General features: G+C 43.3%; 1 protein-coding gene across 1 annotated transcript in view; it reads right to left on the bottom strand.

Annotated features, from left to right (window-relative positions):
- STK32C (serine/threonine kinase 32C) overlaps positions 1–25,137 on the bottom strand; it is a 1,581,084-nt gene that overhangs the window by 200,324 nt on the left and 1,355,623 nt on the right. The window contains exons 7-8 of the mRNA XM_086922539.1: positions 12,441–12,544; positions 12,223–12,339 (exon numbers count right to left, since the gene is read on the bottom strand). Coding sequence (XP_086778665.1) covers positions 12,223–12,339; positions 12,441–12,544 — 221 coding nt within the window. The remainder of the gene's footprint in view (positions 1–12,222; positions 12,340–12,440; positions 12,545–25,137) is intronic.

The following is a 25,137-nucleotide window of genomic DNA, read 5'->3' as shown; positions in this document are numbered from 1 at the left end:
TTGTCCCTAGTTTTCAGAAATTACTGAATTTGGTAGGTTCCCTATGGTTGTGGGTGAGCCCAGGAACAAATACCTAAATCACCAAAAGAGTTGGTTTCATGCAAAAAAAATTATGTTTCCATGTTTCTTTTTCCAGACATTCTTATAACAGACAATAAGCCCACCCACACGAGTGAGGCCCCTTTTTTTTATTGTAAACCCAAAACTAGAGTAGCACAAATAACTTATTTTTCTCAAATCAGTATTTGCGCACATTTCTTAAATTCATAGGTTTCCTTCATACCCATGTTTCATTCATTAGATTTTACAACATGAATTAATCCATTGTTGGTGCAAAATAAAAGATCATTATAAGCTGCAGCTCAGTTTTTGGCTCTTGCAAGTAGGTTGAAACCATAAAAAATAGTAAAAAGTACTAACCGTTAGAAAAAAGTGAAAACTGTAATAAAAATTGCCTTTCTTCTACAACTCTGCTTGTTCTAAGTAAGACACCTTCTGTTGGTGGCGCTTTAAAACACTTACTTGTGAAAGACTTTTAAACATTTCCCCCAAAAATAGATTCCTAAATTTTGTTTATTTTATCAGCTGAAGGGGAATCAACAGACCCAGGGAATCTTTATAATACCGAAAAATTGGGAAAAATAAAGGATGAAAATATGGCCTGGATGCCTTTTGTGGAAAAACGTTATGAAAGTTTATGCATGAAATGCCCTAAACATAAAAAAAAATAGGGATCAACACCAATGGGGAACCTCTCAGGTCAAAGCGTACATGGGAGTAGCCAGTGTAGTTAGCACATGTAATGTGTGCACTACTGACATGCTTAGCAAACCTCTCTCTAAAACTCTAGAACAGGTAAGTCATTAACAATGCTGTGTTTTGAGAGAGTTTTGGGAAAGGTGAAATATAAACCATGTCTATATAAATAACTGTTCTTTTTGCAAATGTTTTTAGGGCGGTCTAATGCCAGAGAAACTTTGCCTGCACTTTAGAAACCTATAGAAATAAATAAAAACATGGAAACAGTTCTTTTTTTTGTTGAAGAACAGCACACATCTGGCAAATCTTGTTTTTTCATTGAACAACGTAGGCTACACGAAGAAATGGTGGGACTTCAAGAGAGCAGACTCAGCAGTCTGCTTTATGTATCTTTGATGATTATTCCACTATCTTACTTCCTGGTCTGGTACTCGGAACACCTACCCACATCTGTTCTCTTTTCATGCGTAGTTTGAATCATTAAGGTTGTGAATAGAAAATGTGTTTTTTCAAAGCAGACTGAACATTGCCATGTAACTCTTTTCCATTGCCCCATCCCTTTCATTCCGTTACAGCGTGCAGAGAACGTATGGATTTTACTTATTCATCTTAAAATGAAAAGCCTAAGTCAGAACAAATGAACATAATACGACACCACACCATGAATTATATTGGCTCAATTATTAGACAGTGCTTCTACTGTAGCCTGACGCACATCAGCGCACGTACGCCTGGTTGTGCTCGTTTCCGCCCGCCGGCAGCATGGAATGCGGATGCCAGAGTTCTGCAAACTGATATTGGCATAACCCCCGCACAGGTCCCACTCCGGAAACAGACATGTTACCCAAATCACAGCCAACACGAGTTGTAGTTTGTTGTGGTCGTTGTTGGCCGCAGTTTTATTACCATTATATACCAACTCATTTTTGTGACCTGGCCATCACTTTTATGGCCAGGGTCATAAATCATTCTCATGGCATATCATACATCATGTGTCATACATCCTCAGTGTGTCATAAATCATTTGGTGTCATGATAAATCGGACGTCATAAATGATTAGTGTCGCCTGTCATAAATCGTTTGTCATAAATCATTTTGTTGGGCATAAATCATTTGGTCGGTCATAAATCATATGTCTGTCATCACTTATTTGCATATCAGAGGATCATACATCATGTGTCAAAAAATCATTTGGGTACCATAAATCATGTGTCATGGACCGCCATAACTTGGATGTCATAAATCTTTTGTGTTACATTATCACCATGACAGTTTGTTATTCCGCTGTCTTCTAGGCGTATCTCCTTTCTTGGCACTTTTGTGGTCCAGCTTGTTCTGTTGGTTTCCACGCCCCTTTGTGTGTGGGGGGGTAGCCTCTCCCCAGAGTTAGGCCCCAACTCGCTACCTTGCTAGTCTCTTTGTGCCCTGCCATCCGGCTGGGTCTGGGCTGCAAGCGCCGTCTCTGTCTGCTACCCCCTTTTGTCAGGCCTACTCACCCTGCCGTTCAGCATCCCAGTGTGAGTAGCCCTCCTTCTACGCACCGCCCTGTCGGTGTGTCTCCATAACCATCCGCTGTACCTCTCTTACCCGCCACGCCGCTAGTGAGGCTTACGTCTTCCTGCAGCTTCCCCCTTCCTGCGACGCTCGTATTTCCACTTCTGTTGCTCTTTTTATGCATCCTGCTGTCCGTGGTGTGCTCGGCTCCCTCCTTGGCACTTGTTCCCAGTTCAGCTTCCTCGGCATCGTCTCAGCTCGCCATGGGCCATACATGAAAGCAAAATTGGGAGACAGTCAGCTGCAGCTTACGGCGGCCTGATACAGTGCCCATTAACCTTGTTCACTTCACCACTGCCCCTTACGGGCTCCCCGTACTGACTCGCTGGATGTCCACCGGCAGCCTACCTGTCAGCCTACTACGCTGCTCTTTTTTTTTTCATATATATCACTTCCCCTCTCTCCTGTTTGTTGGAGCAGTTGACTCACTACGTTTACCCCATATCAGCAGCCCGTGGGCTGGTCGCCCTGCAACCTGATCCAGGCATACACCTTCTTGTTAGCTGCAGGTCTTGGGGGCTGGTCTGGGTTGTTTAATTAGCTTTCATACCGTCATGTTGGACTTATCGGTTAAATTTCACCCTGTTAAGCTATGACCCGCTCAGTTGGGTCACGGACACTCATTCCTTTTAGTTACGTTTGTACTGGCAACGTGTTTGCTTAAACTTTGTAGGTGCGCCCCCTCGGCAGGGACTTATTGCGCCTTTCATTGTGGTACCCTCACATAAGACATTTTCCCTTACCTACCACCCCACTCGGTTGTACCCATTTCGTACTAGGGAGGATGGTACTGGGAGTTGTTGCCACCGGGGAGGCAGGGAACGTAACAGTCGTATTTGTGCAGTGCGCTTAGTCAAGTATATCTTTGCGCTGAATAACCGATGTTTATTGTTTGCCTCCCCACTCTGGTACTGCTTTTATCGACTCGGAATACCAGCCCGGAGTCTGGCTTTTACATAATTGCGCTCCGCCAAAGTTTGCTTGGAGGCGGGACGAGTTTCTGCCCCCTTCCTGGACTTTGGCCCCTTCTGCCCCACCTGGCATGTTTTTTTTTTTTTTAAACAAAACCTGGCCTACTTCTGGCCCAGCCGGGATCTCTTCTATTAGAGTCCACCTACTAACTGATGCTTCTTCGCTTAGCTTAGCCACAAAATATGTGCGAAGAAGGCAGAGGGCGCTAAAGGGGCACTGTTGACCTTTTCTACCCATTCGTGTCAATAGACCGGGCACGTTCCTCCCGGACTGCAGGCTGTTTCTTGGTCTAGAACCTTTCCTTTTGTTGCAGTATATATTTTGCGGGAGCACATTCGGCCCCCTAGTTCATACTTTCGTGTTAGTAATTAATTATTGCTTGCTATCACTCCTTGGGTAATTAGGGAAGAAATCTTGCCCCTGCTAAGAGCCCATGAGCCTAACTTTACGCCCACTGCGCCTGGTAGACATTTTAATTGTTCCCAAAACATTGCTGTAAGGCGTGGATGTACCCTGCCTTCATTCCTTTTTTTAAATTTATTTTTTATTATATATATATACTTAACTACCCATTTTTCTCACTATTGTGAGTCTGGGCTCAAACCCATGACCTCAGTCTTCGGGGATGATCCGCTTCTCTCTTGTGCTATGCCGCTCGGTCTGTTCAGATAGTTGCCTGGGAGGCGCCTATCATAGAGAATATTATTCTTGCCTTGATTCCAGCACCGTTGCGCTGGTGCTGTCAGGATTTGCAGGTCTATCCAGCGTGCCTTGAGACGGGGTTATAGAAACGCTTTACGCAAGCACACATTACTGTATGGAACACATATTTTTTGTTATGCACGGGGAGCTTAAGTGATTTGCCCGGGATGCCGAGCCAGCACAGGTTTGAAACCGGCTTCCTAGTTCAAAAGTCGGGGCCTAGGCCGTTACCCGACAGTCTGCCTGTACAGTCTGTAATTGCCTCCCTATTGCATTAGGCTGCGGAATCCTGTACAAACTGGTTCCCCCGATTTTAAATTCAGCTGCCCTGTCCTAAGGGTGACCAGGCGTCCCCGTTTTGCCACGACGGTCCCCGTTTTTAGCCAGCTGTCCCAGCAAATTTCAAGAAATGTAGCTCCTGTCCCCGTTTTTGGCAAGGGTCGACTGAAAACGGTGGGAGGTGTTTTTTATGTTTTACAAAGCAGGGATAGTTAGCAGTTGTTTCGAGAAAGCAATTTAATTAACAGGCAAGCTACTGGGCTTAAAAATTGCATTTAATGTTTGTTCTTACTGCCTGTTCTGTAATTCTCTGCTGAGGAGCGCGCTCATTGCTTTAGGTAAAATTGTAGTCCTTCTATTTTTGTGAAATGTCCCAGTTTTTGGCTTTAAAATTCTGGTCACCCTACCTGTCCTGCGCCGCCACTTCTGTGGCATGACCCCTTGCCTTCAATGGCGACTCTTGGCATTTCCCGCGTGGCGCTACCTGTTAAGCCCCTAATTGTCTGGGCGCTGTGCTCTGACCGCATTTCGAGCGCCTGGCAGTCAATATCTATCCTCCAACTAGGCCTGACTACTATGGTCATGCCCTGCTTTCCCGCGTCTAATCGCTACATTGATTGTTACCGCACGGCTTTGTACAGCGCCTCGCTCTGTTTCCTTACTATCTCGCAAGCCCCCCAGCGCGTCGTTAGTGGTCCGGGGCCGGTCGTGAATTGAATTGCGAGGTTGCGACCCGGCAGTGCGTACTGTCTCTTACTCACTGGGATATGAATAGCGTGCCCTTTCCAACCTCGTGGTCATCCTATTACCGCTTCCGTGTGAGCATTAAGACTATTGTGCATACTTTTATTAACACTGCCTTGTTCTATGTTACTCTCTCCCTGCGCAAATTCGCCAAATCTGGGCGCCGAGTGTTTCGTGCTTTGGGGAGTTAAAAACCCCTATAGCTACCATCTCTACATATCCCCTGGTAATACCCGTCATTGTGTGCAGTTTGTAGTCTGAGCACATCACCCCTATTCGATAAATCTTACCCGTTTGGGTTGCTAAGTTCGCCAGCCTTGACCGTAACACCAGATCCCGGTAAACGATAGCAGGCATACATACCTATCCTTTTAGTAAACTTCGACGTGTCTGCTTTTTTTTTTTTTTTTGTATGGCACGGGGCGCTCTTACCGGGACTTGAACCACGATCCCCAGTTTCGCAGTCCCCAGCCTGAAGTTGCCCCCCTGACTGCATTGCGTAGTCCGCTCGTTTTACAACTGGCCGGAACCTACTGTTAATTGAGCCCCAGGCTATTCGAAGCCCGCCACGCATGCGCATCATCAGTTCAACTTTTACCTTGATGTTCACGACCAGTATTAGCACAACGCTGCCCGGGGCACTTTCCTCATTACATGTGCCGATCTCACCCAGCACTACCCGGGGCACTTTCCTCATTACCTGTGCTGATCGCAACCAGTTTTTTGCACAACTCTACCCGGAGCACTTTCCTTATTACATGTGCCGATCTCACCCAGCACTACCCGGGGCACTTTCCTCATTACCTGTGCTGATCACAACCAATTTTTTGCACAACTCTACCCGGGGCACTTTCCATCATGCTCCATTCACCCGATCTCCTCATTAATCACCCAGCTCTTGGGTTTGTCCGTGCTGCTGTCCTGTACCGTCCGGCGACCGCCGATCAGGACTTCCTCCACCACCGCCGATCAGGGCTTCCTCCATCGATTCATTGTTGCTTGGGGTGCTGGGGACCGTGCCCGCGTCATTCGCCCAGGCCTCACCACTCCGTCGGAGGTGGGGGGGTGGTCATGCTCTGTTTTGGCCACCAAGAATCGATACCCCGTCGCACGACGCTTTGCCTCCCTCGTGGTTGCTCCCTACGCTTGCCGCCGTGGTGTTACTGCTGCCCGAGGGGTTGCCCCGGCCCGCGCCCTTCCGGCATCCCTTTTTTACTCCCGCCTTGTCAGCCAGAGTCGGGTCGTCCAGCTGTGGCGGTCCTCTGCTGGTGGGCACCCCGGGGGGGGGATCATGGTGAGGCGTGATTGTGCACCTGGGCATTCCCTCCTTCCTCGGTGTCCTGAACCCCGAAAGCCCGGTTCTCCGCCACACATGCACTGTGAGCTGGGCAAACACCGGCCTGCCACCGGCCCGGCGCCCGAGGAGTGGAGCGGTTTATTTTAAATTCTTCCTGCGCTGCTCGGCTGCTACTTGACCCCTTTGTGGAGCTTGGGGAGATATCTTACCCACTCCCATACGGCACAGTGGGTCCTCAGGCTGAAAGCAGCAAAACTACAGCCCGACAAGCTGCTCTGTACATCTTCAAGGGCATCAGAACAACTCGAAAATCCTTCTGCGCCACTCCACAGCTCCACGATGTAGTGACGAGCTGCAGTATGGGGAGCGGCGTCTTATATTCCCCTCACAAGTTTCCCACCATGAACGGGCAGTTCTGCCCTTTGGGGGAGGGTCAAACCTCACCTAGCCCCTCCATTGGCCAGGTGCCTAGGCGCCGTCCTGGCGCGAGTTGTTGCCGCGACAAAAGTGCCCCTACTGGTTCAGGGCCCTTCTCGGCGCCTAGAACTGGATCCTTCCTGGCCTCTGTCGTCCATTATGGCGCCGGCGCTCAAGGCCCCCTTCGGGGGCGGCCTCTGCAAAACCCGCCAGAATCAATTGGAGTAAAAATTAACTTTTGAGTCGGTCGTTGACCGCAAGCCCTGGGGAAAGGATTCAGTGTTTGGAGTGAATACTGTAGGCGGGGCAGTAGAATATCCTTTGGCTCCGCCGACGGGGGGAGGAGGGGGGTGGGACTCTGAAGAAGAGAAGGCATAAAACAGCATCTACTGCCGAAGTATTGCTTTAATGACTGTATTACCTGCAAACCGGCAATCAGGTATAAGCTCCCAAAATTACCCATGACTGCATAAACATAGGATTACAAAGCTTAGTATCTGTAGCGTTGGAGAAAGATTGGAGGAAGCTGCAAGCTCCAAATTGCAAAATTGGGTGGTGGCGGCGACAGGAGAGGTCAAAACACACAGGCGTACAGACAAACAGGCACAGCAGAGGTAAGTGAAAGTGTTGCATTCAAGAAATTCCTTTGCAGTGTCATTTGAGCTGCAACTAAGCAGAGTAAGCTAAGCTAAAACACTGCAAAAGCGCAGTAGGTGACCCTAGAGAAGTGGAAGGGAAAAGGGTTGCTAATAGCGGCGATGGCACCTGGCAGAGGCAAATTGCGGAAAGACACTGGCCAGTCAACAGACCCCACAATGAGAAATTACCCATTTGATTAGGCTAAGGTGGCCTCAAAAGGAAAAGTTAAAAAGTCAGTTTGTCAGACCAATAGCAGATTAACCCAGTAAAAACCCATGCAAGACGAGAAGGGAAGAGGGTCAGTCCCTTATAACCCTATCTAGAACTTTGTGAGCAAACACTTTAAAAGAAAAGAGTCTATGCCAAGTCTAGGCATAAGTGTGGAGGAGCAGCAACATAAGGCACAAATAGAACAGTTTCAGTTAATTGTGGGCAAGTTGAAATAAATTTGAGAACATTGCTCTCTATTAGTCTAACTATAGATTGCATAGGTTATAAACAGGGAGCTAGGAGATCAAGCGACACACATAGTAGGAGGTACAGTGTATACTTCTCAAAGTGTCCAATGCTTGTAAAGAAATCTGGAGAGGCAACCAGTTACAGACAATATATACCTAAAGCGAGAAGGTTGGTCCAGAACATAAAAAGGAAGGAGTAATCATTAGGAAAAAAGAACAGTGTCAGCGCTAGGGCTAGTGATAGTAAGATTAAGAAATTTGAAAATCTGCGTAAACAAAAGACTCCCCAGAAAACTCAGGAAAAGCTAAAGCCTAGAATGAGGGATAAAAATGAAAAATGAAAGAAAATACAATTAAGATCCGAAATAGATGAAAGAAGACAACTGGAGACTAGAGAGCCAAGTAGGCTGCCAGCAAGGAGAGATAATTGGTTAGAGCAAGGAATGATTAGTGGGAACTCAACTGCGTGGATGAGGGAAATGAAAAAGGGAAGCTTTTGATATGGTAGATAGAAAACGCCTATGGGAGACTTTGAAAAACTGAGATATCCCAAAATACCTATTAAGTCTGATCCAGGAACTACAGAGGAGCAACTGGGGTCAGGAAAGTATGGATACTGCAAGCAGGTTAACACAAAAAATACAAGTGAATAATTGACTAAAACAGTGGTGTGCTCTAGCCCCTTTTCTCTTTATTTGTCGCCGATCTTCCAATTACTCTAGCTGCCGCAAAGGGTTTTAGCCCTAAGATGAATGGTAAACATGTGGCATTTCTCCTGTACGATTTTGTGATTTTAGGCAGACAGAAATAGGCCTGCAAAGCAAATTAGACAAGTTTGAGGATTATTGTATAGGGAAAAACTAGTGGTAAATATGGATAAAACTAGGATACTTTGTTTTGGAAAATCCCAAAGCAAATTTAACTGACACCTAAGTACGATGAGTATGGGAATTGTTAACTAATATAAGTATATTGGAGTCTGATTCGAACAGTTTTTGAAATGGAAAATTCATCTAGAGGTCTTGAAGACCAGGGATATTGCCTCAGTGAGTGGGCTGAAAAAATGTGATATGGCCTTTTGAGAAATGTCATGTAGGCCAGCCCTAAACGCCTACGTAGCAATGATCCCCCGCAACTGCAATATTGTCACGATTCGCTCCCTATGTTTTCGTGTCCACCACCAGGAGGCTGAACTGTGGGACTCTCCAGTGTTCTAATATTCTTCCTGACACTCCCCTGCATGCATATCTTGACTTCCAGCCATTTGGACACTATTTGGGAATTGACATCCATTCCCAATCCATGCCGGGTTTTGTGAAAGCCAGCCTACTTAGACTTAAAGCCAGCCTACTCATGCCTGAAACTCCATTACCCAGAATTCCCTGCTCACTGCTTTGTCTCCACCCCTGCAGGCCAAGGATGGGCGGAGGAATTCAGCTCACCTGTGGCTGGCTACTGCTAGCCTGCTCACACCAGCTGCATGTGATTACTGTGAGCTCTTTTAAGCCCCAGCTCCCTTCAGGCAAAGGTTGGTCATTATAGCTGTTTACCGGTGAGACCAATCCTTGGTTCCAGAGTTCCCTGAGCTTTTGCTGTTCTTGTTTCCAGTGTTTCCTGAGCTTTAATTAATGCCATGTTCCTGACCTGCTGCTGTTTTCCCTGTTCCTGAATCAGCACTGCCTGCAGTGCTACCCTGACCCCATAGCCTTATTATTCCTTGTTCCTGAACTGCAGCAGTTTCCCTTCTCCTGAATTAGCACTGCTTCCAGTGCTACCTTGTTTCCTGAGTTCCTGTGCTATAGCTATTCCCTGTACCCAAATTAGCACTGCCTGCAGTGCTACCTTGTTTCCTGAGTTCCTGAGCTATAGTTATTCTTTGTTCCTGGGCTTAGCTATTTCTTGTTCCTGATTTGCACTGCTTTCAGTGCTCTCTTGGCTCCTTGTTTCCTGAGCTGTAGCTATGTCCTGTTTCCTTGAACCAGTATTGCCTGCAGTGCTACCTTGACTCCTAAGCTCTAGTAATTTCCCTGTTCCTGAACTAGCACTGCCTGCAGTGCTAACTTGACTCCTGAAGCTTTGGTAGTTCCCTGTTCCTGAACCAGCACTGTCTGCAGTGCTGCCTTGACTCCTGAGCCTTAGCTCACTTCTTGTTCCTGCCCCAGCACTGCCTTCTCTGCTACTTTGTTTTCTTGATTCCTTAACCTGCACTATTCTAATTTACCCTTGTAGACTCCCTTTCTGTATATCCGTTTCCAGTCCCTGCCTTGCTTCCCATTTCCTTGGTTCCAGTTCTAGTCTGCTGCCTTTCTATTCTGCTCTCTTACTTCTGTTACCTTGTATGTTTGTTACCTGCTTTCTGCCAAGTGTGCCCTGTCATTTCCTTCCTTTCCTGTTAAGCACTTCTCCTTGCTAGCTCCTTGTCTATTGTGCGTGTGTTTAGTTCTACCCCTTTGCTGTTACTGCCTTGCGCGTTCCTGTTTGATCGCCAGGATCCGTGGGCTCAGCTGACTACCTAGGTGGTGTTTCTTGTTCACTGTGAGTGTTGTCTTTGAGTTACATTTATAACATCACTATAGGTATAAGCTCCACAGACCCTGCCTTTGCATGCATATCCTACATGTGGGTATTTGCAGTCAGTATCTGTAACAGCAATTGCGGGTAAGAAACTTACTGAGCTTCAGTCTTACCATGTGGAGCTCCTGAGTGCTTTACCCCACACCCCCCTTTATTGTTAATGTTGTATTATATATATGTCTTGCACGTCCGTCCTGGGTGTAGTTCGTCTGAATGCTAAATTGCCTTGTGAGTGCCCTTCCTTTCTGAGTCTTACCCATCTTGTTCACTTGTAGAGGCTTCCCCTTTGGATCCCTCTTTCTCCTCTGACTCCCTGTATGATCCTGAGCAGCACTGTACTCCTCCTTTCTGTGTACGTCTTCTACCCAGTTCCCAGTCCTTGTCCAAGTCCCTGACTGTGTTCCCCACATAGTCCCGGACAGTCCCTGACAAATATGGAGATGAATTTCTATACATAAGTGGCAAAAGCAGCTGGGATGCCGAGGAGGGAAAATGCTTGAAGTATTTGCTTTGACTCCCCAGATCTGCCATGATACAAGCAATAAGATTGGAAACTGGCATGATCTCCTGGAATATATTGGCTGCAAAAGCCTTAACACCTTGGGTGCTTGAGATATTTTCCTCCTGTGCTGCATTCCCTGAATTCCCATTGTTCATGACAAGCTCAGCTCGTCATGAGCACAGCTCAACCGTGCCTGAGCTAGTCATGAGCATCAAAGGGGTTAATAAGGTTCTGGGAAAAATTGAATGGGGGGGGACAGAAAGCTGCTCCGTGGTGCAAGAATGAAATCGTGCAAAGTGACTTCAAATGGGCTAGATGGGCTAGGTCAAACATTGTCTCCATGTGTAAAACTCTGAAAGTAAGGCTCCATCTGCAGGCCTTACAGATTGAAATCGCAAAAAGTTAGCTGAAAGCGCTAGGCAAAGAACTGTTCTTCGAAAGTGACTATCATTATTTAAAAGAGAAAAAATCAGTGCAATTTATGCTTAACGCAAGGCGGAATAGTTCTGTATACCCTACCTAACCAGCTACTACGAAATTAAGTATTAAGAGTAAGAATTGGTCTTAATCCTTGTAAAACAACTGGTACGATAGAAGCTTAAATGGTCAGTATAGGAGGGATTTGTTCTTCTGCATTGAACACTAAATGTAACCTGCTGCATATTCTGTTGGATTGCCTAACAATCAAACAACAGCGGAGACAGTTGTTGCGCCCAATATTCCTGAAATATGGAATTATGACTCAAGGGTATGCCGCAGAATTTTTAACCGATATGCACCTTTCAGATGTAGCTTGTGCTACTGGAAGATTCATGAGGACAGTAAGGGTAATGTTTATTGAGAACTAGGAGGAGGGTTGAGGTACCACTCATAGACACCTGCAGATTTTATCGGAATATATGTACATTTTTTTAGAATATGTTTTATATGGTTTTATCAGATGAAATGTATTTTTATATATGTATCTGTACTATATCTTAATGATGTGTTTATTTATACCAATGGCCTTTAAACATAATTTTGATTGATTGATTGAAAGATTGAATGAATTGTTAGACAGCCCATTGTTATCATCCAATGAAGTGCACCCATCCTGTGAGGATAATAACGCATATCAATAAACTTATTCGGCATTGTTGTCCAATCGTATTACGGACATCAGTCGCATAGCAACTTTACTGTCACTGGTTGAAATTTTTTGAATCTTTTGAGTAAGATATTTAATGTGCTTTATTATTGAACTAATATTCACTTCAACAATAGTAATTACACTGCAACTTTACATTACGTAATAAAACCCGTAATAGTAATGAAAGTTGCTTACCTTTCGTAGCAAAGCAATCATGTCTTTGGACCACACAGAGGCATATTGAACTGTCACTGTGCTGAACAATTGAATTAGAGATTCTACAGGGTTACTTGAATGGATGTCGTAAGGTCTCTAGAGAAGAAGAAAAAAATTAAACTATACAACAATGATACCTGGGGCAAAACAGGCTGCATAAGAACAGGGGTGAGGAAATATTAGTCGGTTTTCCTTACCCATCCTCGCAGAAGTTCAAAAGCCATTACACCCAATGACCACCAGTCCACTTCGAATGAGTAGCCGGTGCCGCCATTCATGAATGAATGAAATATCTCAGGAGCTTTGAGAAAGGAGAAAATACATTTTATTAAATCCTTTTGTAGCTCACAATGTCAGTGTTCCTTTGTCATGTTTAGGTCTCCGCGCCAGACAGATCAAGTAAGGAGTTTTGATTTTATGACGGATAAACAAAGCGAAATATGTAAGTAGTTTTCATTTTTTTTTTATTCAGTTCATAGCAAAGATATAACAAATGCAAAAACATACATAGAACAATCAAAAAGAACACTGTGCTGCAAGAAGAGAGAAAACAAGATATTACACAAAAAATAAAATGGTTGAACAATAATCAAAGAGTAATCAGTCATAGCAATGACATGGACACAAATCATGGACACTAATCAGAACACTAATCAGGACACTCCCGTTCCATATGTTGTATCATGGGCTGCCAAATCTTAATCCCTAATTGCTTTTTCTTCACGGATTTAATACAATGGAGGTTAAATTCTAGATGGAATACATTATAAAACTTTGCACGCCACATTTCATATGAGGGTGCCTCGGGTTTCAGCCACAAAGAAGCAATACATAGTCGGGCGACTGACATAGCCATAAAGAAAAGGAACCTATATGGATAGTACAACTGTGCTGAATCTCTATCTTTACAGAGCCTGAAGAGCATCATCTCCCTAGATATCACCACAATAACATTTTTAATATAAGATAGAAAGTGTGCAATAGATAGAAAAAAGGTTCCAACACGCTACAATCAAAAAATATATGTACAATATCTGCCACTGCGTCTTGACACCTAAAACATTGCCCATTGTACATTTCGCCCCATTTCATCATTTTAGCCGGTGTGTGATATAAATTAAATAAAGTTTTATAATGTTGAGCCCGTAGATTGGCAGTCAAGGTGATTTTACAAGCCATCTCGATAGATTTGTGAACAAACAGGTCAGAAATGCTGAATCTAGTACTCCATTTTAGATCTTGAACATCAACATCATCACACTGCGTTTTCAACAGACTGTCATATAAAGTCCCAATCTTGGCCCGTTTATTCAAAGATTCAAGGAGGTCATTTTGTAACTATAGAAATAATACTGCGATGTTTAAAAATAAAATCCTGTAGTTGTAAATATAAAAAAAAATCATTCTGAGGAATTGCTTATTTGTCCATTAATTCAACAAATGTAACCATGGCCCGACATTGAAAATATCCCCTGAATGGCGAATCCCTTTATCCGCCAAAGTCCTCATCTCAGTGTCCCAAAATATTGAAGGAAATTCTTCTATAGAGTCACAGGGAGTATAAAAGTTAATACGATTGAGAACAATAATTTTACGTATCCATCTCCACCCTTTAAATGCAGCTAATACTGTCTTGAACCTTGTTCTCTTATAGTAGCTCGGTTCAAGAAATCTAAGCATCGCTTGGCGAGACTGACAACCTAGTAACATCAAATAAATATTTGGGCTTTCAAACAACGTCTCGTCCCCAGTCACCAAAATGTTCATGTTTTGAAGAAGACAAACTAGATAATGAAAAACAAAATTCGGAACCTCCCATCCTCCTCTTGAAAGTGGTAAGGTCATATATTTTGATGCCCGCCGGGCCTTCTTCCCGCCCCAAATAAACCTATCCGTAATAGATTGTAGCTGCATTAGTTGTACCTGTGTCCGCTCCAACGGCACCGTCCGAAAATAATAGAGCACCCTGGGTAATATAACCATCTTTAAAACACTGCGTTGCCCCACCATCGATAGATGGTAGCATTCCACCTTTTCCGACTGCCTCTTAACAGATCCTAATATGTCTGCCCAATTTATGACTACTATCTCCTGAAGAGCCATCCGAATTTTAATCCCCAAATATCTAGCCTCGTGCATCACTCGTTGTTCATTAGGGCAAAGCCCAGCAGTGCACACAACCTGGGTTTTTGAGGTATTTAATTTATAAGCAGAGGATTTCCAAAACTCTTGTGTCACATACTCCATTTCACGTAATGCTTGTTCCTGGATGAGATGATACTACCGCGATATCATCGGCATATGCTAGGACCCGTACATGATGATCACCCACTACCATTGATTGTATACCCAGTGTAGTTTCAAGCTTTCGCAACAGTGGTTCACTATAGATAGCGAATAGTAGCGGTGAGCATGGGCATCCTTGCCTTGTGCCCCGTGTAATATAAACAAAAGCTGATTCTTGCCCCATCGCGCAGATCTTAGCCCTTAGTCGCTTATACATGGTCTGTAGTGCACGCAAACGCTGGGGCCCAAACCCCATTCTATTCATTATAGACCACAGGAATGCCCAAGCCCATGCCACATAGTCAAAGCTTTTTCAGCATCTAAAAAAAACAGACCAATGCTTTTATGATACACCGAAACGTAGTTCAAAACAGCGATAACCCTATGTAAATGATTGACCGTACTTTTACCGGAAAGAAACCCATGCTGATGATCAGAGACCAGTGATGGAACGATTTGAATTAAGCGAGCGAGTAGCAAGTATTTTGGAAAGTATCTTGGCATCTACGTTTATTAATGATATGGATCTATATGACCAGGGAAGATTAGAGGGCTTATCTTTCTTTTTGAACACCACAATATTCGCATCATCCCCTGATGGAGGGGGGTTACCAGACTGAGCAGAGACAAAAGTAGCTACATATCATCCTTAATAATTGGGAAAAGCATTTGATAAACCTCTAAGGGCAATGTATCCAGACCAGCTGCTTTCCCAAGCAAAAGGTCGTTGAGTGCTGTCTCTAATTCTAGCATAGACATTGGGGCATCTAATTCCTCTCTTAGAATGGGCCCTGCCACATGTAGATCAAGTCTAGACAGAAGCTGGTAAATCTTTTATTGAGATACGCAATCCTGAGTGTATAATTCTTTATACTACTGGTGAAAGACATCCATTATACCATCCAACGGCTCCACCAGGCATCCCTAATTATTTTCCAATGCCTTAATGCGTTGCGATGCTTGCTGGCCACGAAGTCTTTGAGCTAGACATCTACCAACAGTTTCACCATGCTCATATCTCTGTTTTGTTCATTGTATACTGCATTGCTATAGCTTGACTCCAGACCCCATTTATCTTTGCCTTGCAGCAAGCAACCTTGGTCTGGGCAGTTTGACTATCTCTATGTAATCTAATTGCTAGGATAAGTTCATGTTTAACCTCTTTCAAATCTAAAAGCAGCTTTCCCACTACAGCTTTTCGTTTCCTCTGTTGAGCCCACCCATACCTACAAGTTTCACACCTTATCCCAGCCTTAAAGTAATGCCAAACCATAGGTTGAGTAGCAGTGCCTCTATTATACTCTAAGAACCGCTTCGCCCATGCTTGGATATAACATATATTCTTCATCGGCTATTAGCTTTTTACTAGATGTAAATGAGCGTTGTATCCGATTGATGTTAATGAGAGGCAAGTCCAAAACTACGGGGCCATGGTCTGACGTGACTCGCGGCATTACCTGCATTTTTGCCCCAATAGTTAAAAATTTAGGCACAAAGATGTAGTCTTGCAGAACAAGCTTATTATGTGCAGAGGAGAAAAACGTATATAAAGGATCCCCCTGATTCACCAATGGCCATCCATTAACCCCCCCATGTTGAGGCAATAATTGACGTAATGCTCTAAATACTTTTGGCTTACGGCCACTATAACTAGTAAATTGGGGATCCCAAGTATAAGATTTGCCATGTATGTTGAGGTTCCCTAGCAATAACAAGGGGGTGCTCCACAATGCGAGCTCAACATTCAATAACTCTAAAATCTCGGTTGTGTCTAAATTAGAGCCATAAACAATACATATTGTAGTCGTAACACCCCCAATAATGCATTCAACTATTGCCCACCGCCCAAAGTTATCCACCCTTTCTTTACCTGTAGCAGTTATCATTTGACGCCCAAGAATTGCCACCCCACGATTCATGGTAGCCTGCCTAGATGCTGCTAATAATGTAAAGCCCAATTTGGTCAATATTTTACGATTTACCCAGGGTACGTGAGTTTCCTGAAGACAAATAATATCAGGGTTGATTAACCGCAATTCCTCAATCACACGTTTCCGCTTAATCACATTGTTCAACCCACATATATTAAAAGAACATATACGCAGACTAATATTAGCCATTATCCCGGATTAATCGCTGGTCGTTAACATACAGGAAAAAAAATTAGAGCTATTCCTGAATCATTGCAACACATGCTATGAACTGCCATTTTACCCTGTTCACCCTTAACCCAATAACCACCCAACCCATTACCCCAAAAGTGCCCCTCTACACCACATTCCCTCCCAACAACTCCCCCCCCACCCCTATATGTGTTCCTCCCCATTAATCAGGCAATAGGGCCTATTGTCCTTTAGATGAACGTGAGAGACTCTCTACATGCTTGGACCAATCCTGTATTCAAGCAATATATCCATTATAAGTCAAAGCTAGAACAAATTATATAAGTGCATTATACCAAATTTATGCATATCTAATGGATAACCAAAATGACCATAGAAATGCACAAAACCATCAGCCCAAAGAGTGAAGGTATTCTTTGACTGAGGCCTCAGAAGTAAAAACACGATTCTGTCCCTTATTAACAGTCTTCAAAGTTGCTGGCTGTAGAAGGAAGACCTGTAAGCCCTTAGATTGAAATGGTGCAATTAGTTGGCGAAGCTGCCACCGTTTCTCTACGGTAGAGTGGCAGTAATCTTGCCGCACAAAAAAATTGAATTCCTTTGCCAGCCCTATTTTTCTCTAGTCTAGCGAGGTCATACAAAGTTTGTCTTGCCAAAAAGTTATTCAATGAGATCAATATAGCGCGTGGATGTTGAACAGTTTGTCCACTCCTGCCTGGTCATTGACGGAATGGAAATAGGTGCGCACGTTGGATTTCACAGGTCCAATTCCACTCTTTCACCACAGGGAATGCCTCCTCGAAAAGCTCGACTATAAATTTATGGATGTCTTGCCCCTCAAGGCCTTCTGGGACCCCAAGAATGCACAAATTATTACGCCATAGTCGATTCTCCATATCAGTGAGCTTGTCGTGCACATCTTCCCTATGCGCCTTTATATCCACAACTTCTGCCCTTTGCGTTACCATTTGGTCTTCTAATGAAGAGATGCGACCTTCAGCCTCTGCCATTCTATCAGTGAAGTCATTACAGGTTTTTGCCAAACGGCGAACCGTATTCTGCAGCTTCCGGCAAGCAGTATGAGTTTTTAAATGCTCTGCCCGAGCTTCCAGCCTGGGCTCCCAGGTGGACCTGTAGATTTCCTCAAGTGAAACTTGGCTGGATATCTCCACACACGAGCCCCCGCTGGCATGGTCAGATACATCTAATTTCTCCAATGTGGTTCCCCACCTGGGAGATCCCAATACGATAGTTCAGCAGCAGACCCCAGATCTCTTTCAGCATCTCTCTTCCGAACAGTAACCGTGTCGTCCGATATAACACCAGAGCTTTCCCCACTTAGATTAATGTCCTTCATAATAGGTGTAGTATCTCCTGATACTTCCTCATGAATTGAAAGGTCCTCCTCTAGTTCACCATCGCAGTCAGTTCCATCTGACTGTTCAGAGAGACAATAGCACTCACTATCTTTACTGCTCGCAGGGTCGATTACATCTTCAAAGCTAGCAACACTAGCCACATCAGCCACACTAGCCACATTAACCACATTGTATTCACCCCATCACTTACTACTGTATTGCCAGCCACAGCATGTAATATCTGCGACCCCTGTAGCTGAGCCAAAGAGACATCAAGTGTATCAACCACAATATTGTCTTCATCAGTGACATTTGAATCCGCAGACATAGCTACAGGAGTCATAGCTTTCTCCCAGTAGCAGATTGAAAATGCAATGCAGGGCACCCTAAGATCCCACAAATGTTTCAGAGTCCTTACTACTTGGCTCCTTACTATTTAAATTTTGAGAAAGTTTAGCGGCAAGTGCAGCCCGAGTTCCAACCTTGCTTTCTCCGGTTGCTCTGGTTTTCCCACCACGTGCCGTTTTGAGTCCCATAGCCAGCAACTTAAAAAGCATAAACATAAGGGGCCTAGCTATGGCCCGTGCTAATGAAAATGTAACTATAACAAGTTAATAAAGATCGAAGAGAAAAAGAGAGAGATTTTTTCCTCCTCCTTCCTGAAAGTTTCCCGTAAGTTTTTACAGATTTTTTGTAAAGTTTAATGAAGTTTATAACCAGTTATATCGCACCAATCTGTAAGCCATGAGCTTTGAAGTCCGATTTATATACTTATAGATGGCTCCTCACTATATATCCCCCCCAAAAAATTCCTCCAGGTGAGCTTCAATCGGCTTCCACACCAACCGAGTAGCACATCACAAGGCACCAGGTAACTGTCTTAAAACCGCTGGTCTAATCCTTGTAGCGATAGTATCACATTGTATTACTCAGGCACTTGCCCAAAACTCACTGTCAGTTGTAGCGTTCGAAAATCCACGCTCAGCAGGTGTATTTTCAAAGTGCGCCGCCCGCACGTTTTCCCCGCGGTCTCTCAGTCCGTATCGCGGCGTGCTCTCGATCCCAGCAGCTCCTCGCCCCTCACTCCTCGCTGGTCTCTCGCTCCTCGCACCACCGCAGCTCTCGTGCTGCGTCGCGCCTATCACAGGTTCCCAGCACCAACCACTGGTAACATCGATGTTCGAAAAAGATCCTGAACTCCCGAAGCCGACTGAAAACAGCTTACAAACGCCACAGAGAGCCTCAGCCACCACAACGCCGGGACAACCGAGCAGAGCCTCTCACACGCACGTCTGACTCGCAGACGCCATCTTCCCTCGCCATGTAAGTAGTTTTCAAATGCAAATAATTACAATATTTTAAATGGCCAAAGGTTCAAGAGAAACTGTGTGAGCAGTGGATTTCTGAGTTTCTGCTGATAACTTGGTAAGCCGATTGGGTGTTAGGTAAACATGATATTTCACAAACTCTTGCAGGGTTCACAAGACAAAGCTGCCATTTTGGATAGAGAAGATTGAACATCAATAAAAAGAAGGAAGTACTAGCAGGCTTGTTTAAAAAAAAAACTGAGCAAGAAACACCACTGGCCTCTTAAATATTAGACGTGGAAATAAGAAAAGTGTTGTGTGAGAAAGCATATTTGAGTAATGTAAGCATGTATGAGCTGTTGAGCTGTATTAGAAATGCAGATATAGAGAAGAGAGCTAATTTGATTTGTTAGAAGATAATATAATAAAACTTCTTGTATAAAAAGATAGATACATAGTCCAAGTAACAAAACTTAAAGGCATTAAGTAAAGGAGATGAAAGAATGTGTCAGACAAGGACTATGGTTCACTTTCAGAGGACGAAGAGAGAAATGTAAGGCATGATACAGGTAAAAAATAAATTCCTGATGTATTTCATTTGGTGGAAACTTGGTACTGTATTGTGAGAGAAGATGGGCACTGCCCCATTAAATATGAACTTAATTGCTCGCAATGGAAAGGTGTCCTTTGTGGTACAACTGAATATATACAGCATCCATGTGTCTAATTTTCTGAGAGAGATGGTGATAAATATTGTGATGAATAAATCCTCGAGTTAGAAGAGGAAGATTACGAACAGCAAGAATTGTTGGACGAAAATCAAATCATAAAAGTGTCATGGGTGTGTTGAAGGGTCCAGAGCTATCTTTAGTCCAAATTTAATAAATGATCCCCTTAGTACATATTGGTAGACTATAGTGCACTTTGGGGGATTCGATAACAGAGTGAATTTAGAAATCCTTAAGGCAAGGATGTGAGAGCCACTGTGAGGACACTGTACTTGAGACCTCATGTTGAGGATAAGGTGTGTATTATACTTAATTATTGTTTTTGACTAGAGGGTCAGTGTCTTTCTCATGATTGGATGGCTTTGCTATTAATCTCAATTGTCTTTTCCTCAATTTAATGATTGTCCTTCATACTTGAGAGGAATCTTCATTTATTTGCTATTGAGCAATCGAGTGGAACAGTTTGTGTTTCCTTGATTTCTTCCCTTCTTCACGCACACATAGCATGCTCTCTTTTAACTTCTTCCAAACTCTGTACCTCACTCCTTTTGCCTTTTCTAATCCCTCCATCCCACTCCCTGTGTTACTATATTTTCATTCATTCATTTATTTATTTAGTGTCGAGGGCCCGGCACCTGCAAAATGTTACTGCTTTGTTTTAGCTTTTTACACTTTGAAACACTTGTTTTTCACTTTTTCAACATATTCATTTATCATTTCATATAGCCATCTGCAATTTTTGAGCAGTAATTTAAGAAATACCTGCTATGCTTCACAACAAACACATGCGAGCAGGTCATCATGCATGTATGCACGTGCCACAACACAGGAATGAGCATCAATGTTTATCTTGGAATGGGTTTTCTTAAATGCTTGCAGGCCTTTGTTGCAAGAAATTTGCAAATATGAGGAACCCTGTGTTGAGTAAGTCTATTCTCTGAGGGATAAGAGGTTGGATGTAATGTGTCATTGTTTTAAAAAGCATGAAAGATGGGAGTCAGCTATTTCTTTATTGTAAAAATAGGTTTAGATTGAATTTACCTTTTTATACCTGCTAGAAATTTACAAAGGGATTCCTGGTAGAGATAAACATTTGGCAGGGGCAAAGACCTGTGCCATGAGTGTGGATCCCTCACACAAGGGATGGTAAGTGGATGTTCCAAAGCATGATTTGCCTTAGGATCTTGGGAATAGACTGAAACATCTAGGTTCGTGGCCATTGAAAACTCTACACTCCACCCATAAAAGGGTCATACAGTAACTCCAGCATAGGCCTGGAATAGCTCCTCTTTCAGGGTGGGAAGATACATGATCACACCCAGATTTGCTGGAGTTGTAGGTGAAGGGGTTTCTCCCTGAGGAACACCAAAAGAAAAATATGCATTTACATAGAAGGCTCCACTCCCCCTGTATTGAGTATCCGCTACGGAGAGCCGCCTGTATGGAAAGTAACACAACCCATTCATCTCAAGAAGCTTTGCAGGCTTGACTCCTGGGATTGTTTGTGAATTTCTAAAAGTCATAAATCTGCAGCTACACAGCTATGGGTGCAGATTTGCGAGTCTATTTGTGAATTGGGCCCATTGTATTTTTTTCATTGTTTCCATTGGTAATTTGGTAAATAATATTTAGTGCAACAATTCCACACATTGCTAACAGCTTTTGATGTCAACCAATTCAAATACTGCACACTAAAACATGTTTCAATCATCTGACCATGAGCAACTCATTCAATAACTACTGCTACAAATCTTCTTGCATGTTGGAAAACATACACAGCTAAAGAATTCATCTTGAAACATGAAACAAAGATGTATTTGAGTGATACACAGTGAAGAGAGGACAAAAGCATGAATGTCAAAATTAGTGTTGAAACTCATGAGCAGCATACACTGGGCAAGGGTATAGGCTTTCTTCAAGTTTACATTGTGCTTCATTAAAAGTAGTTATTACCAAGGAACCATTATAGAAATTCCCATCTTGTTTTAGCTTTAGGGAACTTTTTTCTACTGACCCAAAAAGAACTTTATTTGTGCAGGAAAAAAATCAGAGTCTCAATTTGGGGAATAGGAAGCATATATATTTTTTTATAAATAGATATGTTTATTGTTTGATTATTTAAAATCTTTACAATAAAAAGCACTAGTTATTTAAAATATATTTTTTTAAACGTATATTATGGATGATTTTTTTTTAAACACAGTCAAAAAACAAGGAGATAAAATGAGTCAAAGAAGGCCTTGGAGAATAGTGAAGAATAGTGAGGCATTAAGGGTGACGGGTGTTTTATTGGCACTGTCCGAAAAGGTGACAATTTCTTTATTCAGGAGGTGGTTATCAGTCTGTTGTCAAGGCAAGTTGAGGTATTAACCCCTGGCGATGTTTTTGCTCCCTTTGTGAGTGCCTTTTCCACACCATTGATATGCTTTACTGTTCTGGCAACAGAACATGTTTCTGATGAGTAGAAGCAGGTGTTTCCATTGGGGGTGCGAAAGTTTCCGGCGAATTTCTTGTGTGGTTGCAGAGAAGCAGATGGTGTGGACCAGGTTTTTGGCTCCCAAGCCACATAGCATATATCTTTGTTTCTTAAAAGGGCAAGCAGTGAATCTGCCCCATTCGGGGTGCAATACACAACCTATTTCAATAACTCCTATTCACTTAGCCCCTAGCCAACCTGGATATATGCTTCCACCATCTTCTTCGAGATTGAAAGTGCATCATTTCTTGCAGGCATTTCTACAGATTTGCTGTGTCACTGAATAGCTTGTGCACTATTTGAAGATGAATTTGTGAAGTTGTTTTGACTCAGATTCAGAAAAATGTCACAAGTCCTGCTGAATTGTATCAACCCCACTCAAATACTAAACACAATCCTTGTCAGAATGAGTAACAAATAAAGCTGTGCTTAAACCTCTGGTAGCCTGGAACAAACATTGTCAGGCTTAACTTAGCAGCAATGTGTAAAGTGTGTATGAAGAACCCAAACAGTAATAAAGTAAAAACACAACACATGAAAACCCCAAACCATTACTCAAATGGATTTGATGTTAATGAATAGAATGACACCAAAACGACCAAAATCTACTCTGTAGATTAGTGATATGATTTGTTTTTAGTTTTAGGTGGAAATAGCACCTAAATGTACAAAGCCAGGAGTTCGGGCCAACTGCTATAAAGTACGGATCGGACACAGGGACCTGGTTAGTCCCACAAAGGAGTTGCCTTCTCAAGTCTGCCATTAAGGGTGCCTTTCGCATTGGTGGAGCGCATGAGGAGGAGGCTGTCAACATGAAGAGAAAGTCAGGCATCATGGACAGTCTCTTTTGTAGCATGAAGAGCTAGTCATTGCTGGTGTGCGAGTTTTGCTGGGAGCTTTGCTCTGGTCTTCCCTATGGTTGGTCTATTCTCGGCACAAAGAGGTCACTTTGGGGTTGCAAAGAGCCTAAGCCTCTGTAGTTTCACCTTTATTTCAGGAGGAGTACCCTCTCATGCCAGCCAAGGGCACAGGATCTTGGGGGAACCTCTTGGGGATCAGGACTCACTTGTGCAGAAGCCAGCAGCAGGGCTCAGACAGGTCCAGGCAGATCCTGTTGGTGCTAGACATCTGGTCAGCTTCCGGGAGGCCACTGGAAGAATCTTGAGTACTTGTATCTCAAACAGGACATCAGCCATCTATCCCTTGGAGTCACTTCTGGAGAGCTAGGTTCAAGGCAACTAAATCCTATCTTCCTTCTTCACACAGGAGAGCAGTTCTTCTACTGAAGCATCCACTGTTCTGGGAGTGTTCTAACATTATCCATAAAGAAAATAATATAGTCTACTGCATACGTCAGTGATATCATTGCAGCAGATACCAAACCAAATTCACATGAAGGTTGTGAATGATGGAAAGTACAAACAAATGATATACAATATACAGACTTCTTAAAGAGCAGGCAGGAATTTTTGTATTGTTAGATTAAAGATCAAGGTTACCTTTTGTCAGCAATGATGATGTAGAAGTGAGTATACATGACGGAAGTGTAGACAGCTCCTCTAACTCAGAGAAAATAATCCCTAATCTAGACCTATACTTCGGAATGCCCTAAAACAGAAGAAGAAACTACCACTGTTCCAAAACTAAAAGATCATTGCAACCCAAACTGCTACTGGTATGCTTGAGAAGATCCAAACCGATTGCCTCCAATAGTATTGTTGAAAATGCAGTTAAGGAACTCCATTAAGTATATATATATAGGAGGAGCAACTCATAAATAGAAGAGAAACTCAGGCCCATATTTTTAATTTGTTCATGCAGCACAACTGCGCTGTGTGAAATGGAAAGGGTAGGAATATGGAGCAATTAACATTCTACTGCGCATTCTTGTCATTTCCTTGCACTGGAGCATGCTTGGCTGCCTAGCACCACTTCAGGCACCCTTACATCATGGTGCAAGGATGCCTCAACACTAGGCACTATTGTTTTTGTGCGGGTGGTACACCTTCCTGCAGAAAAAAAACCTGAAAGGTATTTTCCTCTTTCTACTTGCCCTGCAGAATGCAGCACACACAGAATCAAAAACAAGTCGAAATAAAGATATTTTTCCTCGTTACACCTCTCCAGGGGAGGCGTAACATTTTGAAGCATTACCAGGTCTACCACTAATAGTGAATCTGGGAGTGCGCCAAAATCCATGGGTGGATTACAGGAATACCCACGCTCAACCAAATAAATTCCTCCCTGGGCCACAATAAGGCAAGGAAGCAATTTGCGCTGCCTTACGTTACTCTAGATTTATCATCCACGCAAGGTGGCCTTGAGTGGCTTGATATATCTCAGTTAGGTTTTATGTCACCCTTGCCCCCCCCAAAAGGCGACGCAAACCTTGATAAATTTAGCGCTATATGACTCCGGGTGATTAGACCCCAATGTAATTGAACTGCTCAGAACAATGACTTCAGCAGTGAGTAGAAGTTATCCTGTGGCTGTAATGGGCATATTATGTTCAAATTAACACGTTGATTGAATATTAGGGACTTCTTCTACTTAAGTTTTCTTTTTTAATTTGCGAGACACAAACAAAAGTACAAATAAAATGGAGATTCTTCTTTT

The sequence above is a fragment of the Lissotriton vulgaris genome, chromosome 5, assembly GCF_964263255.1.
Source record: "Lissotriton vulgaris chromosome 5, aLisVul1.2, whole genome shotgun sequence".
Classification (NCBI taxonomy): Eukaryota; Metazoa; Chordata; class Amphibia; order Caudata; family Salamandridae; genus Lissotriton; species Lissotriton vulgaris.
This window is presented reverse-complemented; position numbering and strand designations above follow the sequence as displayed.